Source organism: Desmodus rotundus, chromosome 5 (assembly GCF_022682495.2).
Source record: "Desmodus rotundus isolate HL8 chromosome 5, HLdesRot8A.1, whole genome shotgun sequence".
NCBI classification, from domain to species: Eukaryota; Metazoa; Chordata; class Mammalia; order Chiroptera; family Phyllostomidae; genus Desmodus; species Desmodus rotundus.
In genome coordinates this window covers 126,006,276-126,022,978 of record NC_071391.1, presented here as the reverse complement: position 1 = coordinate 126,022,978, position 16,703 = coordinate 126,006,276, and the positions used below count along the sequence as shown (strand labels likewise).

General features: G+C 40.5%; 1 protein-coding gene across 1 annotated transcript in view; it reads right to left on the bottom strand.

Annotated features, from left to right (window-relative positions):
- Positions 1-8,533: 8,533 nt before the first annotated feature.
- MSH2 (mutS homolog 2) overlaps positions 8,534-16,703 on the bottom strand; it is a 59,859-nt gene continuing 51,689 nt past the window's right edge. Inside the window, exons 15-16 of the mRNA XM_024552839.4 lie at positions 13,492-13,664; positions 8,534-11,202 (exon numbers count right to left, since the gene is read on the bottom strand). Coding sequence (XP_024408607.2) covers positions 11,032-11,202; positions 13,492-13,664 — 344 coding nt within the window. The 3' untranslated portion in view covers positions 8,534-11,031. The remainder of the gene's footprint in view (positions 11,203-13,491; positions 13,665-16,703) is intronic.

Here is a 16,703-nt window from a genome sequence, read left to right as displayed (position 1 = left end):
CAACGTCCCAAGTTAACAATCTTAGAGGAAGGAGAGCTTATCAGCTGGTGGCACAGCTTGGCTCACTGGCCCATCTCTGTGGCCAGGACAATGGGCCCTGTGACTGGCAGCCCCTTCAGATCTGCATAGAGGGGCTTCACCGAGAAATGTGAAAGGGCATGGTGAACAGACAAAATATCAGATATCACCTCACTGTCGACACGGATTAGAGTTGGAGGAAAGCGTAGTGGAGGTCATCCAGTCCAGCCTCCTGCAGACACACAGGCGCTTACATCTTCATTCTTGGCAATTCCCTTATGCCACCTGTGTGGCCTTCGGTGCTTGGTTTCCTCATATCTAGTCCAGTATTTGAATTTGATGGTGGTGTCTGAAGTCCCTCCCAGCTCTGATTATCCAAGGACTGTCATAGGTACAAGAAACAAAGCCTTCTTGGGCGTGAGCCCCAGCCTAGCAGTAGCTCGTGCTGAAGTAACCAAAGTAACCAAAGGAAGCCAGGGGAAAGGGCTGAAGCCAGAACAGGAGGAGGCCAGCCCCCACAGGGTGAAGATCAGGAACTCGCTGGGCCTGGGCATGGCTGGAAGATCAAACTGCTCGTGAACGAGAAAGAACTGATGCCAAACCATTTGAGTGGTCAGGGTGTTCTGGGAACTTGGTCCTCAGGCCACCTGGCCTACTGGGAGGAGTATGGGGCCAGGGTCGGGCAGGGATTTGGAAGTCCCAGAAGAGGAACCAGAGAGGATAGAAGCTACATATGGAGTGAAAGCAACTCAGCTTCAAGCCAAGGAGGTTGGGCCTTTCCTTACTTGGCTATTGGGCTGCCAGGGCCCAGGTGGGATGCACAAAGAACATCTTAAAGCCAGAAGAGGCTGAGTCCCCAGGGTTCCCAGGGGATGGTGCCCTCTCTTGAGCTGTCACCTGGGACCTCTGGTGACCATAGACTCTGGGCAGGAGTCACCATGGGAGACTAGTTCTGAGGAGATGCCTCCACAAGCTCACCGAGCACCCCTAGTGACGTAGATGGAATTGCTCACTCGCCCCCGAGAGACTCGGAGGAAGGGCTGCCTTTGAAACACATGAAGCCCGTGGAGGACAAACAGGAGTCTATCTCACAGAGGGAGGCACCAAGGGACAGACATGGGTTGATTCCAAGTGGTCTGAGAGATAATGTTATTAAGAGAGCCACAAATATCTACTGAGAAAACTCAGAAGAAAGCAGAAATGGCCTCAAAAAACCCTATGAGGTAACCCTGAGACGGTCAGCAGGATTCTGGGAAGGAAGGAATTTGGCCAATGACCGTGCAAGTCCTGAACTTGCCATTCGTCCCCCCGTTTCCTCTCCAGTGAGGTGTCCTTGAAACTCAACTCCTTCCCCAGGGGAGTGTGGTACGTAGGGCACTGCCCTTTAGAAATACGATACAACTTCTAGAAAAAAGAAACTGTTCGTTCTTCCAGCTCCTTTATTTTCTGGGTTGTCAGTTTTCATACCAAGGGAAAAACTGCCGGGAAAATGATGAGAGAAGAGGATCATCTTAAGTATGACGGTCTTCTGAAATCTATAAACAAGGTACAGGCTCAGCAATTACCACAGAGATCGGGTGCCCAAAAGCTCAATTCAGGTTCATAATTTCCCTCTAAGTTAACCAATCCCAAGAGGAATGGAGGAGAGAAACAATTTCCAAATATATTAAAAAATTTACCAATTTCTTTAAAAACTTTTAAAAATTTATTGGGGTAACATTAGTTAATACAATTATATAGTTTCCAAGTGTACAACTCTCTAATACATCATCTGTACATTGCATTGGGCATTTACTGCCCAAAGTCAAGTCTCCTTCCATCACCTTTTCACTCTCTTATCCCCCTTTTACCCTCTTCTACCTCCCCCACCCCCCTTGTACTCTGGTAATCACCGTACTGTGGTCTGTGTCTATGAGGTGTCTTTTTTTTTTTTTTTTGCTGGCTCCCTTCACCTTTTCCCCCCAGCCCTGCAACCCTCTCCCCTCTGACAGAAGGAAAAGCCTATCAGAGTCCATGCTCAAAGTGTGAATGATCCAGGTCCGCAGGGAGCAGACACAGCACAAGACAGACAAGGTCCTGAGTTTTTAGATTAGTTGGATTCCGTGGAAACAGTGATCACAGAACAGAGTGGATTCCAAAGAAGTTGATTATGAGGAAAAGAGAAGAAAAGAACAGAGGCCAAATAGTGCCCTGCGGGGAAATTACACTGGGTGGGGCTGCGAAGGCAGTGGTTGAGAAGAGGAAACATCATCATCCCAAATCACTTACTAAGCACCAAGTTAAAAATCCCTCACCATTTCCAAAAACAGTTTTCAAAATGAGGTGTGGTCAATTGCCCCTATAAGGTAGGGAGGGCAGCTAAAGGCTTCATTTCCAGCTGTCTCCGAGTGGACATGCAACTCAATTCTAGCCAAGAAGATGCAAGTGGATGCAATGTGTATGAATTCCATGCTTTCTCAAAGGTATGAAAGGCATCCTTGCACCTTCCTCCTTTCTGCTGCCTAAAAATGTGAATGCATTGGTGGGAGCCCCTGCAGTTGTTCTGGGCCATGAGGAGACCCGGGGAAAAGGAAGTGCGCACAGGGCAGAAACAAGCTCCAGGGATCCAGATTCCCTAGTGCTCACGCAGCCTCCTACCTCCAGACTTTGACATGGAAGAAAAAGAACTTTCCTAATCTACTCATATATGATGGTCTTGGGCGAGTCACTTAGCTGCTGCTCTACACCCCAGTTTCCTCTTTTGTAAAACAGAATGATAGTGTCTGCCTGAGGTTGAGAATAAGCTGAGTACAATAAAAGCTGCTATTTAAGCGACTATTTTTGTTTTATTGAGATATAATTTACATACCATACAGTTTGCCCATGTAAAGGTACAATTCAGTAGTTCCTTGCACAATTGCAGAGCTTTGTAATTGTCACTGTAATCTAAGTTCAGAGCATTTTTATCAGCCCTCAGAGAACCCTTGTACCCGTTAGTAGTCAGTCACTCCCTAGTTCTCTCTTCCTCCTCTCCAGCTGGCCCTTGTGGGTTTTTTTAAAAATAAAAAATAGTAAGTTCTCTCTAACCACAATTTTAAGGGTGTTGGAAGATATTTTGTGGTATTAGATACTCCTTGATTTTAGACACATTTTCCCTATTTATTTACATTGTCTTCAAGAAAACGACCTGACCTCATGCAGTAATGCAGACACAATGGACACGTGGTTGCTGGATTTTTCTTTAGATGTTAACGTGCAAAATAAGATCATGATTTAAATATACTTTTAGACAGTTTTCTTCCTGTGTCCATTTTCAATTTAATATTGACTTTTACCAAAGAAACGTAATTTTTAAAAATCTAATTGTAGTATCGTGCGGTTTATAATGACAAACAGCAGCTCCCTTCCAGTGCTGTCCCGGCACTGGCCCCGTCAGCTCTGAGAACCCTCCAGCAGTGTTTCCACATTTTGAAACCACATGCTTATACTGCTATTCGCTAACTTCTAATTTTAGACATTATCTTACACAAAGAGTGGCAGATTTATTCTTACCCCTCTCCCATCCCAATATACATAGTTGTTTACTATTTTTCTTAAATCACTCGGTGTTTAAATTATAACTAAATGAGTAAGTCATAGTTTATCATCATGATATTTACTTTTTAAAAATAACGTTTTGCCCTGGCTGGTGTGGTTCAGTGGATTGAGCGCCAGTCTGCGAATCAAAGGGTTGCTGGTTTGATCCCCAGTCAGAGCACATGCCTGGGTTGTGGGCCAGGCAGGTCCCCAGTAGGGGGCATGCAAGAGGCAACCACACATTGATGTTTCTCTTCCTCTCTTTGTCCCTCCCTTTCCCTCTCTAAAAATAAATAAAATCTTTAAAAAAAAATAGCGTTTTGATATTCCTGGAGTTAATGATCCCACCTACCATTCTTTTTTCCCAATTGCTGTTTCTTTGTAGCTATTATTAACTCAACCCCAAACTCCTCTTACTGCGCTCCAACACAGCAGCTCCATTTGCTCCCTTTGTACCGTGTCCATCCTTCCAGGGATTCCTATCCTCCGGTTGGCTTTTTGTCTAGATTTGTTCCAAGCTACTATTTTCCACTCTTGAAGGTTACTTACGTCATACGCAGTTCTGAAGGATACTTTACCTCATGCCTACTAAGAGGGGCTCGCCCCAAAACCTAGGCTTAAGCTCATGGAGCCGAAAGAGGCTTCCAAGTGCTGCTTTGATCCAAGCACTTGCCCTGCCTCTCAGAGGCCCTCCCCCATTCTCTCTGCTTGGAATTCATTGGGTCTTTCTTTCTACATCTGATTCTAGTGAATGGGGCTACCAAAGCGGTTTCAGGGAAAAGCATTATCAGTGGATCCTTCCGAGGCCTCAGTATACTTAAGTCACAGTGAGTAATAAAAGGTAAAACATTACCGTGCTCTGTTGCCGATTTAGAGAATCGGGAGTTACATCATTAACCTGATATGGAGAGGGCAAGGGTGAGGTCTGGGCTGCCTCACGTGCCTGTTTGGCTGCTAGCACTGCCTCTGAGTGCAACAGAGGCTTGAGGAGGTTTTTTTTTTAGCATGTAAGGAAAAATCATTTCTTATAATCATGAAATATTAGACTCTACCTCAGAGAGCACAAATGGGTGGCCCTTGGACAAAATCAGAAATGCAGATAATTTTTCTTGGCCAGCAGTGTTTTTAAATTTTTGAATGCTTTCAGGTTGGGGCATTCACCTTAACTGCACTGTTCTCTGCACCCTACACCTGCCTCTCCCTGAAGGTGTGGCAACTGAGAATTCTAATAATCCAACCCCCTTAAATTATGGAGGGAAAAATCCAAGGAGGGGTAATTTCAAGACATTAGCTAAGTGACAAAGCAAGGACTAACCCAACTCACACAGCCTTCCTGATAGACCACATTGCCACTCACTTTAACTCCATGTGTCCAGGCCTGTGCAGGCTCACTAAGCACCCTCTCGGAGTGATGGAGAGAGAACATTCAGGGTTATTCCCCATAGGCTGGATAAAACATTCCTGTCTCTAGAAAGGGCGTAATCTCCAAGACAAGCTACCAGATTTCAGTGCACCAGCCTTAGCGTCTTGCTCCAAATACTGCTGACATTTAATCCTAACTCATTTCAGGATTCTGGCTGACCATCTCTCTTCTCACTTAAATGTAATCCTTTGTTCAAACGGTATGATGCAATCACTTGGTTAGATGGCAGCATTTGGTGACCGGTGGACTCCTGGGACAATGCAGCTTCTGAAGGGCTGTTTCCCAGGTGGGCAGCAGGGGCCCAGGCGAATGCCTTTCACAGTGCCCATGACAGGCAGGAGACAAGCCTTCCACAGCAGTGCCAGCTTCCACAGCAGAATCAGAAATACTTCCCATCCGCACCACACCTCCCTCTACTTTCTTTAACTCCTGTTACATTGCCCACATCACTCGTTTTGACATATTTAGAAAGATTAAATTTATCACATGTGTACATCTCAGATTCCTAACTGTATTCTAAGCCTCTGAATGAAAAGAAAAAGACAGCTCTGAGACATGCTGCTGGGGTTCAAATCCCAGTTCTGCCACTTACTGGCTGTGCAACCCGGGCCAGTTACTGAACCTGAGCCCATGGGTTCTCATCTGGGGAGCACAGATAATACAAGTACGTACCTACCTTTTAGTATTAAGAGTAGTTGTCTTCTCAGGACCCAGCACACCACCTTACCCTCAGATGCTAGCAAAGTATTTAATGTGGTCAAATTGTTTATCCACATTATAATACTAAAGATTCAATGTGGAAAGTCATTTTCATGATTGATTTGGCTGAGCCGATGTTTAGCAATAAAACATCACATTAGAATTGATACATAAATATGAAGGACTGATTATGTGAAAAATGATAAAAAACATCCTGCCAGATGGACGATGCATAATAAAGGTTCATATCAGCGGCTGGACTAAAAATAGTTGTATTAGATTTAACTATAATTTGGTTGTAAGCAAACTCCATTCAAAATTATTCATAATATAAAATTGATAATTATAACTGGTGTCAACACAAGTGGCATAAGAGGTTAATTGCAATGGTTGTGTCTACTGGTTGATTCTGAACACCAAGGAATTCATTGCCATTGTTCTTTTGTTAGAATAAGAAATTGTCAGACAGAATTTTCCTTCTTTCTAAATTTAACCATTTAAGGCAGTTTGTAAGTTTTCTTTACCTCTTTGAGTGAACCAAAGACAGCAGCAATGTAGTCTTCTATTCACCCAATCTAGAAATAAGAGCAGAGTGGTCCAGAGACGGCCACCAACCCCCCTATTGTTCACGCCACTGCCAAGTTTCCCATATAGCGGGATGAGAGCTGTGTGTGGGCACTTGTTTGGACAACCACATGCCAAAGCAAAAATATGTTAACGTACATTGAATTTGGACCATGTTCTGAATGTTGTCTGACACCATGGACGCTATGCTTCCAGGGAGGTGGAGAAGCTGCTGTGCAGAAGCCAGGCGAGAGCACCCCGTCCCCTCCTCAGAGGACAGGAGGCACGGCTACTGGCAAGGAGCCATGTTCTACCCAGCACTGCACCAGAATGCTCAGACGTCTGAACTGGCACAACAGGTAAATTCTGAAGCAGCACTGTCAGACAAAGCCGCAGCTCTAGGTATCGAGGAGAGAAGGGAGAACATCAGGCAGAAAACTATTAAGTTGGGCTACATTTCCAGCTTCATCTAAAAACCTGTGTATCATTCTGGGCATTTTCATCTTCCCCAGCCACACCCTGTCTCTTTAACCCAAACACACTAGGAAGAGCTTTTCTTTTACTGGTTGATGCTGAACACCAAGGAATTCATTGCCATTGTTCTTTTGTTAGAATAAGAAATTGTCCAGACAGAATTTTCCTTCTTTCTAAATTTAACCATTTAAAGGAGTGTATAAGGGAGTTTGGATGTGGAAATTCTCTTTGTTCTTCCCCATAAGCTGATTAACGTTTAATTTCAGACCAGGGACTGGTTTTTCTCCTAACTGGTCTGCGTACCATTTTAATCAACAGAATGTAGCTAACAAGCTTAAAGAGCCACTCAGTCCTGAATCAGCAGCTCATACCATATGCTGTGGGTAAAAACATACTTCCCAAAAAAGCTAAATGCAGAAAGACTAAGGATAGAAGATGTGTTTGATACTCAAGAAGTCTAACAGGATGTGCTTAGTATATGGAACATTGAGATTTTAAGGAGAAAAAGTTATTTTTCAAATATATCAATCCTAAAACATCTTTCTTTTCTTCTGTTACAAAAAGTATTTTAAGGGAAAAAATCAATTAGAAAAACAATTGCATCTTGGATGGATTCTTAGTGCTTCTTTGTTTTTTTTTTTTTTAAGATCTAAACAAGTTATCTAAAGCTTTTAATTGCCCCATAGTTTTGTAAAAATATTGATTTTATTGATTGTGATATTACAATTGTCCCAATTTTTCTGCCTTTGCCCCTACCCTCAGTACACCCTATTCCCTCTCGCAATCACCCTTCTTAGTTCATATCCATGGGTCATGCATATATAGTTCTTTGGCTACTCCATTTCCTACGCTGTTCTTAATACCCCTGTCTACTCTGTACCTACAATTTGACTTTTTTTTTTAAGATTTTATTTAGAGGAGAATGGAGAAGGGAGAGAAACATCAATGTGTGGTTGCCTTTTGCACACCCCTCACTGGGGACCTGGCCCACAACCCAGGCACATGCCCTGACTGGGAATTGAACAGACCCCTTATTTCGCAGGCCAGCACTCAATCCACTTAGCCACACCAGCCAGGGCACTACTTGACTTTTAAATACCCGTACCTTTTCCGCCCATTTCTCCCTCTTCCCCTCCCACCTGATAACCCTACAAATGGTCTCCCTATGATTCTGTTTTTGTTCTGCTAGTTTGCTTAGTTTGTTTTTTAGACTCAACTATTGATAGTTGTGAATTTATTGCCATTTTAATGTTGTTTTGCTCCTTTTTCTTAAATAAGTTCCTTTAACATTTCATACAATAAGGGCTTGGTGATTATAAACTCCTTCAGCTATACCTTTACTGGGAAGCACTTTACCTGCCCTTCCATCCTAAATGATAGCTTTGCTGGACAGAGTAATCTTGGATGTAGGTCCTTGTTTTTCATCACTTTGAATACTTCTTGCCAGTCCCTTCTAGTGCTCAAAAGTTTCTCTCAAGAAATCAGCTGAGTCTTATGGGAACTCCTTTGTAGGTAACTATCTACTTTTCTCTTGCTGCTTTTCAAATTCTCTCATCTTTAACCTCTGGCATTTTATTGATGTCTTGGAGTGGTCCTCTTTGTGTCCACCTTGTTTGGGAATCTGCACTTCCTGGACTTTTATGTCTATTTCCTTCACCAAATTAGGGAATTTTCATTATTTTTTCAAATTCTCAACTTCTTGCTCTTTGTCTTCTCCTTCTGGCACCCCTATTGATTCGGATATAGCAGGGGCTCCTTAGCCTTTTTTTTTGGATTCTTTTTTCTTCTTGCCATTCCGATTGTGTGTGTGTGTGTGTGTGTGTGTGTGTAAATAATTTTATGTTCTAAATCACTGATTTCTCAGCTTCATCCACTTCACTGTTGGTTGTCTGAAAAAATATTTTTTTTATTTTTAACTTAATGTAACCTTCATTTCTGCCTGGGTCTTACGCTGTTGAAGTATCCATTGACTTCCTTGAGCATCCTTATAACCAGTGTTTGGAACTCCGCATCTGACATTGCTTATCTCCATTTTGTTTAGTTCTTTTCCTTGACTTTTGGTCTGTTCTTCCAATTGGGCCATATCTCTGTCCCCTCACTTCGGCAGCCTCCCTGTGTTTGTTTCCACGTTGAGGTACAGCTACTTTGACTCCCTGTCTTAGTAGCATGGCCTCTTGTAGAAAAGGCATAACTGAAGGTCTGGTTGACTCATTAGCATATTCATGTCATAAGCACAGCTTACTTTAAGTGACTGTCAATCTGGGGAAGAGTGCTGAGGGGTCACCAGCATTGTTTCCATTTTTCTGACTGGTGATTAAAACCTTTTCATGTGTATGTGCTACTTAGATTTCCTTTTTGGTAAAGTTCCTCAATGTTATGAAAAACAAGTTTTGAGATGTAATTCGCATACCATACAATGCACCCATTAAAAAGTGTAAGATTCAATATCTGTTAATATAGGTATTAAGTGCAAACATCAAGTCAGTTTTAGAGTATTTTCATCTCAAAAAGAAACCCCAAACCCTTTAGCTATCTGCCACCGAGCCTGCCAGCCCTATGCGACTGTTAATCTACTTTGTTTCTGTACTTTTCCTGTCTGGACTCTCACATGAATGGAATCACATACAAACTTTTGTTGACTGGCTCCTTCACTACTGTTTCCAAGTGCATCCAGGTTATGGCATGTACCAGTACCTCATGTCTATTACGGCAGAGTAGCATTCCATTGCATAGATACCCCACATTTTGTATATCTGTTCACTGGCTCATAGACATTTAAGTTATTTCCACTTTTTTTTGCTATTATAATACTGCTGTAAACATTTGTGTCCAAGTTTGTGGGGACATGTCCACTTCTCTTGACATATACCTAGGAATGGAAATGCTCTGTCACATAACTGTTTGAGGAAACTCCAGACTATTTCCCAAAGCAACCGCAGCATCTTACATTTCCACAAGCAGTGTATGAGAGTTCCAATTTCTCCACATCCTCCTCAACATTTGTTTTCTGACTTTTGATTGTAGATATCCTAATGGGTATGAAGCGATAGCTCACTGTAGTTTTGACTTGCATTCACTGGTGACATTCAGCATCTTTTCACGTCCTTATTAGCCACCTGCATATCTCCCTTGGAAAAGTATTTGTTTAGATCCTTTGTCTTTTAATTGGGTTGTCTTTTTGTTAATGAGTTGTAGTAAGACTTTTAAAAAAATTTTTTTAAAGATTCTTAAGTGACCGTTATCTTAGCAATTTTATAGGAGTTCTTTGTATAGTCTGGACACAAATCCTTTTATCTTTTATGTGGTTTCCATGTGTTCTCCCGTTATGGATCTACGCTTTTTCACTTTCTGATGTCTTTTATTGAGAAGTTCTTAATTCCAATATAGCTAAGTGCGTCCAAGTTTATGGATGGTGTTTGTGACTTAAATCTTCCCCAGAGTTGAGGCTGTAAAAATATTTCCCGGTATTATTTCCAATAGAATTAAACTAACTACTAAAAGCTTGGTAGTTCTGCCTTGTACATTTGGGTCAAAAATTCACTGGAGTTGACTTTTATATATATATGGAGTAGGGGTCCAATTTCATTTTATTCTTAGATGAGTAAGCCACCACCCCACCACCGTTTATTGAAAGACTGCTCTTTTACCCTATACTCACAAGGCCAGTCACTAACTTTTAACCTCTCCGTCTCTTTGCTGGTAAAACAAGAAAACCAGTATGAAAGGTTTTGTTAAAATCCAGATTTCTAAGTCTCACTAGAGACTGGGGGGGAGAATGCAGACGGGGGGAGGATCACTCTAGGACTGTGCACCGGTAAGTTCCCTGGCTAATGTGTATGCAGCAAACCTGGGCCCCCACCAACAAATGGACACTTAGGGTAAACCACTGGGAATGATTTCCATGGTTTCTTCTAGTTTTAAGATACTTCACTTCACAAAGTCTCTCTATTACTTATTTCTTCCATACCACTTGGGAATGAATATATGTTGAAGTCCTATTACAAGAAATACACTGCATATCAAATTCCACAAACTACATGATTTTATTTATAAATTCAACATATTGCCTACTACTACTGCCCATGTCCGTTTAAGTATTCCTCAGTTACAGCTACCATTTTTCAAAATAAAGATCTCTGAAAATAGGTAGAGCAAGGTATTACTACGTATTTTATTAAGTTGATATCCCATGGGCATCATGTGCTATCACCATGGAAAAAGGATTAATGTAAAACAATACAAAAGCATTACAGACAATAGCTTATCAATATTATCTTCAATCCCTCAGTGGGATTTTCTCACGTAGTAACCTTTACTCGTGAAATGATTTCATTTACAAACCTATTGTTCTTTGCCACCACCTCGGCTTTCAGCTGTTTTAACTTCCTTGTGATGTTTTCTCCTGACATTTCAGTAAAGGGTATTTGCTTCACCTTGGATAAAAACTCTTGAATAATTTTTTCACCTTCCTGAAAAAGATATGAACGTTCCATTAGTCTTTAAAATGTCTTTTCTAAAAAAAAGTCATAATAAATAATGAATTGTTTAATTAAATTTCCATCTAAATACACCACTCAATATTTAAAGAACATTCTTTACATTTTAAGTGTGCGCTGTCTAGAATATACAGTTGACCCTTGAACAAAACACAGGTTGGGGTGCTGACCTTCCCAGTCAGTTACAAATCTGTGTATAACTTCTGACTCCCCCAAAACTTTATTTTAGGAATACAGTATGTAATACATACATATAACATAAAAATACATGTTAACTGACTCTTTATGTTATTAGTAAGGCTTCTGGTCAACCAGTAGGCTATTTAAAGTATTTATTGAAAAAAAAAGTGCACCTGTGCAAATTCAGACTCCTGCTCTTCAAGGGTGACTGCAGAGCAGAGCCCTTAGTTGACCGTATTTCTTTATGGCAAGACATTAAAAGGATATTCATAAATATACATTCAGCTGCTAATGGAAAAGGGGCTGGATACTTTAGTAGTCCCAAATTCCTGAGTTTTTATAATTGATATATATATATAAGCTTAGTCTTCTAGGAGAAAAAGAACTCAAGGTTTACAAATACGTAAGGCATAAACACTAACTGAAAATTTAATACTCATACACAGGATTTTTTAAAATTTTATTTTAATGCCCAGTTATTGTCATTCTAAAGAATGCTCATTACTTGCCCTGTGACCTGTGGGCAAACTCTTCACCCACATTCCTCCTCCATGAAACGAGACTACTACCACTACCAACCTCACAGGGCTGTTCTGGGAAGTAAAGAGTCAGTACGTGTAAAGTGCAGTGCCTGGCAAAGGGTAAGCACCATGGAAGTGGCTACTGTTGTACACGAGCAGGTCTGTGTGTCACACAGGGAACTAGTTGCTAATAAGTACCTTAAAGGTGAAAGAAAGGTAGATATCGAAATAAGATAAAGGAAAAAATACTTCTCTATTAAACAAGTCCACTTTCGTCTCCCTTGGCATGGGACACATTGTACATTTTCAAAATATATTGTAGTTAATATTATCAAAAGTGCAGGACTTCTGTTCCAGTAGGAAACCAGGGGTTCCATGAAAGAGCCAATGTAACCCCGGATCACTGAGAGCTGTGGTGATGATACCAGACCACTTCATATGCGGGATGGCAATCTTCCACATTTAAAGCCATCAACAAGTTATAACAAACACATTTCTTCTGCTTATACAAGTACAACAGATAAATTGTACTTTCAAGGTCAAAAACCATATACATCATCGATATGGTAACAATCAGCAATCCTTCAAGAACAAAAAATTCACCGGGTAAAAGCTAAAAACGTGACAAGTAAAAATTTGTCACAATGCATACCACACACTACATGTTTCCAGAACCCAGCAGCGAATAAGATTCTTTTCATTATTACAAATCCTTTAATTTTTAAGAAGTTCACTGGGCATAGGCTTGCACCTTTCTGTGTGAACCTCTAATCTGCACCCACTGCTCAGAGAGGGCCCGTTTCTCCCATGAGAATGGAAGCACCCTGCCCACAAAGAGCTTTCCTGAGCAAACATTTGTCATATGCCACTTTATCCTCTAGGACCATAACATCTTCATTATTTTTTTAAAAGATTTTATTTATTTATTTATTTAGAGGAGAAGGAAAGGAGGAAGAAAGGGAGAGAAACATCAATGTGTGGTTGCCTCTTGTGCTCCCCCCACTGGGAACCTGGCTCAACCCAGGCATGTGCCCTGACTGGGAATCGAACTGGAGACCCTTTGGTTCACAGCCCACGCTCAATCCACTGAGCTACACCAGCCAGGGTAACATCTTCATTGTTTCTATCTCTCCAACTATGTTCTGAACAACTGGAGGACAGAAACTACTTTTATTTATTTGCTATCATCTTAACTAAGCACTGAGTAAACATGCAACCTAACTGGACTTGACCTATTCACTTATGAAGTAATCAAAGATTTACTTGGACATCTATTAACTCCTCTGAATTACTTATTTTAAACCTGGATGAACAGCCCTATCCCCTACTTTTTAAATCTGGTACTTGAAATGTTATCTTCTGATCATGCAGGTGTATATAGTGCAGAAATCAAAATAATACAAATTCTCTGCCATGCAAAGAAATGTTAAGTGAATTCCAATAAGGAACAATCAATAAGTAAACATTACAATCATAGGAAAAAAAACCCCTCTATGTTGGTGACCTGATGTATATATTAACAATATAGAGGTCAAATAACTACAGAATCAATATGACAAACCTCTCTTTCCAGATAGCACCTCTTTGCTGCTGGTTCCATTTCATCATCTTGTGATTCTCCGATATTCTGAAACTCCTCCAGCTCCAGGGCTTTCTGTTTAGCACACTCTATTACATGCCTGGGGAAATTAGCAAGCTCAGCAACATGAATCCCGAAACTTTGATCACAGACACCTAGAAGAAATTGGGGGCGGGGGCGACAGGGTGAGAGGCAGGGTAGGGAGAAACAGCAATTTATCTGAATGGAACTTACCCTTCTTACCTTGTCAACAGAAAACTCAATTTTGTATTAGTTCAAACACATTAGCTAAGTATTTCAGAGTAACTGAGATAAAGGAATTTTAATTAAGCCTCCAGTAAAAAGTGATTATGAGACTTGGCACTGTGTTATATTTTATCCTTGACAAATGTAGTAGAAAAATAAAAATAGTAGAGAAAAGGCTTAGCACAACCCTCAAGGCCTAGACAAATGTCTGAGTCTGAAATTAATCAACTCTCTCTCTCTCTGAGGTTTTCTCCATTTCATAAGGGAGAAATTAAAGTACTAAGAAAAATAAATTAATGGAAAACTGTCCTAATTAAAAAGTGCATTTAATTCAAAATATATTGACTTATTATTAGGGAGTGGTCTATCTTCTGGATCTGCCTACATTATTATTTTCTAGAGATGCTGATTCCAGAAAACTGGCTGGATAAATATTTATAATACTCTTCTTAGAGAAGTTATCTACCATTCTTACCTAATCTCATTTTGATTCTCAACTACTACAAACAAATGACGATGAAATATTTTGACCCAAATCACTAGTAAATTCATAGACTAGGAAGATGATCTTCATCTTCATTCACAGAAAACTGACTTAAAGACATTGTTTCCAAATGTTTAATACAAATGATGCTCACAGTTACAGAGCTTCCATTTTTGCCTCAATTATTTATCAGCTGTAAATTGTGGGGGGCCTGGCTTTACATCCCATGCACTCTCGACTGGATACTTTGCACAACTAAGAGAAACAAATAAAAAAAAAACCCAGAAGCTTATGTTTGATAAACACCCACAGTGAAGGACAAACTTATTCCTATCTTCTCTGCACTTCATCTGGTCTTTTAAAATATACTGAATCCACTTTTACATCACACAAAACACAATAATTTAAAAGCAAAATCTCAATTTTATGCTAAATGCCAGGTCCAACTAAAAGTGTCTATATAGTTTATGGCAATAATAATAATAATACAAACACAGTATCAAAAGAATGCCTAGAGAAGCATAAAAAAAAAAAAAAAAGGATAAAAGAACCAAAAGTAGTATCTCATTTACGTGCAACCAACTGATACAGAAACACCTGTTTGGGGAAAATTAGAATGCCATCTGAACAAGTTATTCTGATGACTGGTGAAATGTTTAATAAAAACTTTAAGAGTATGTTAATCTTATGAACTCAGTAATCTGATTAGCTGCAAGATCCACAAATGACAAAATTTTTTTGAAAGGATAAAACTCCTGTGCAGAGGTCTGGTCAAGATGGAGGCATAGGCAGATACACTTTGCCTCCTTGCACGACCAAAAGGAAACAACCAATTTAAAAACAAAACCCAACCAGAACTGCCAGAAAATCAAACTGTCTAGAAGTCTGACAACCAAGGAGTTAAAGAAGAAACTTTCATTCCAACGAGTAGGAGGGGCGGAGACGGGCAGCCAGGATGTAGAGGACACGTGGTAAGGCAGTGGCTGCAGCCGCTGGTAGACTGCGTGGTCCCACTTCATGTTCAGATAAACCAGTAGGAACTGGGGAGTGAGACAGACAGCATAGTCCAGGGTTACAGTGCAGGCAAAATAAAGCCTCAGAACCTCTGGCTGTAAAAACCTGTGGGGGTTGTTGTGGTGGGAGAAACTGCTGATGTCTTGAAAGCAGGGCAAGAGCGAAGCAACTGGCATTGTCACTCTGACCCCTCCCCCACATACAACACCACAACTGAGCAAAATGGGTTGCCCAGACTGGGTGAATACCTAAGGCCCCACCCCTTACAATGTAACAGATGTGCAGAGACAAAGAAATATTGCCCAAATGAAAGAACAGATCAAAACTCCTGAAAAAAAAAAACTAAGCAACAAGGAGACAGTCAATCTATCAGATGCAGAGTTCAAAACACTGGTAATAAGGATGCTCACAGAAATGACTGAGGACGGACACAAAATAAAGAAAGACGTGAGGGCTATACAAAGTGAAATAAAGCAAAATATTCAGGGAATCATCAGTGAAGGGAAGGAAACTGAGACTCAAATCAAAGATTTGACACAGAAGGAAGAAATAAACATTCAACCAGAACAGAATGAAGAAACAAGAATTCAGAAAAATGAGGAGAGGCTTAGGAACCTCCCGGACAACTTTAAATGTTCTACCATCCGAATCATAGGGGTACCAGAAGGAAAAGAGGAAGAGCAAGAAATTGAAAAGTTATTTGAAAAAATAATGAAAGAAAACTTCCCCAATCTGGCAAAGGAAATAGACATACAAGTCCAGGAAGCTCAGAGAGTTCCAAAGAAGTTGGACACAAAGAGGAACATGCCAAGACACATCATAATTACATTACCCAAGATTAAAGATAAGGAGAGAATCTTAAAAGCAGCAAGAGAAGAGTAAAGGAGAGTTACCTACGAGGGAGTTCCCATTAGACTATTAGCTGATTTCTCAAAGAAACCTTACAGGCAATAAAGGGCTAGATAGAAGTATTCGAAATCATGAAAGGAAAGGACGTACATCCAAGATTACTCTATCCAGCAAAACTATCATTTAGAATGGAAGGGCAGATAAAGTGCTTCCCAGATAAGGTCAAGTTAAAGGAGTTCATCATCACCAAGCCTTTATTATATGAAATGTTAAAGGGATTTATCTAAGAAAAAGATCAAAACTAACAGTAAAATAACAACAAACTCACATCTATCAACAACTGAACCTAAAAAAACAAAAATGAACAAAACAAGCAACTAAAACAGGGACAGAATCACAGAAATGGAGATCACATGGAGGGTTATGGGTGGGGGGAAAGGTACAAGGGATAAGAAGCATAAATGGTAGGTACAAAATAGAAAGGAGGAGAATGCTGGAGGAAGGAGGTGGTGCAGGGCAGAGGGGGATAAAGGGTAGAAAAAAAAGAATGGGACAACTGTACTAGCACAATCAATAGAATATACTTAAAAAAATAAATAGA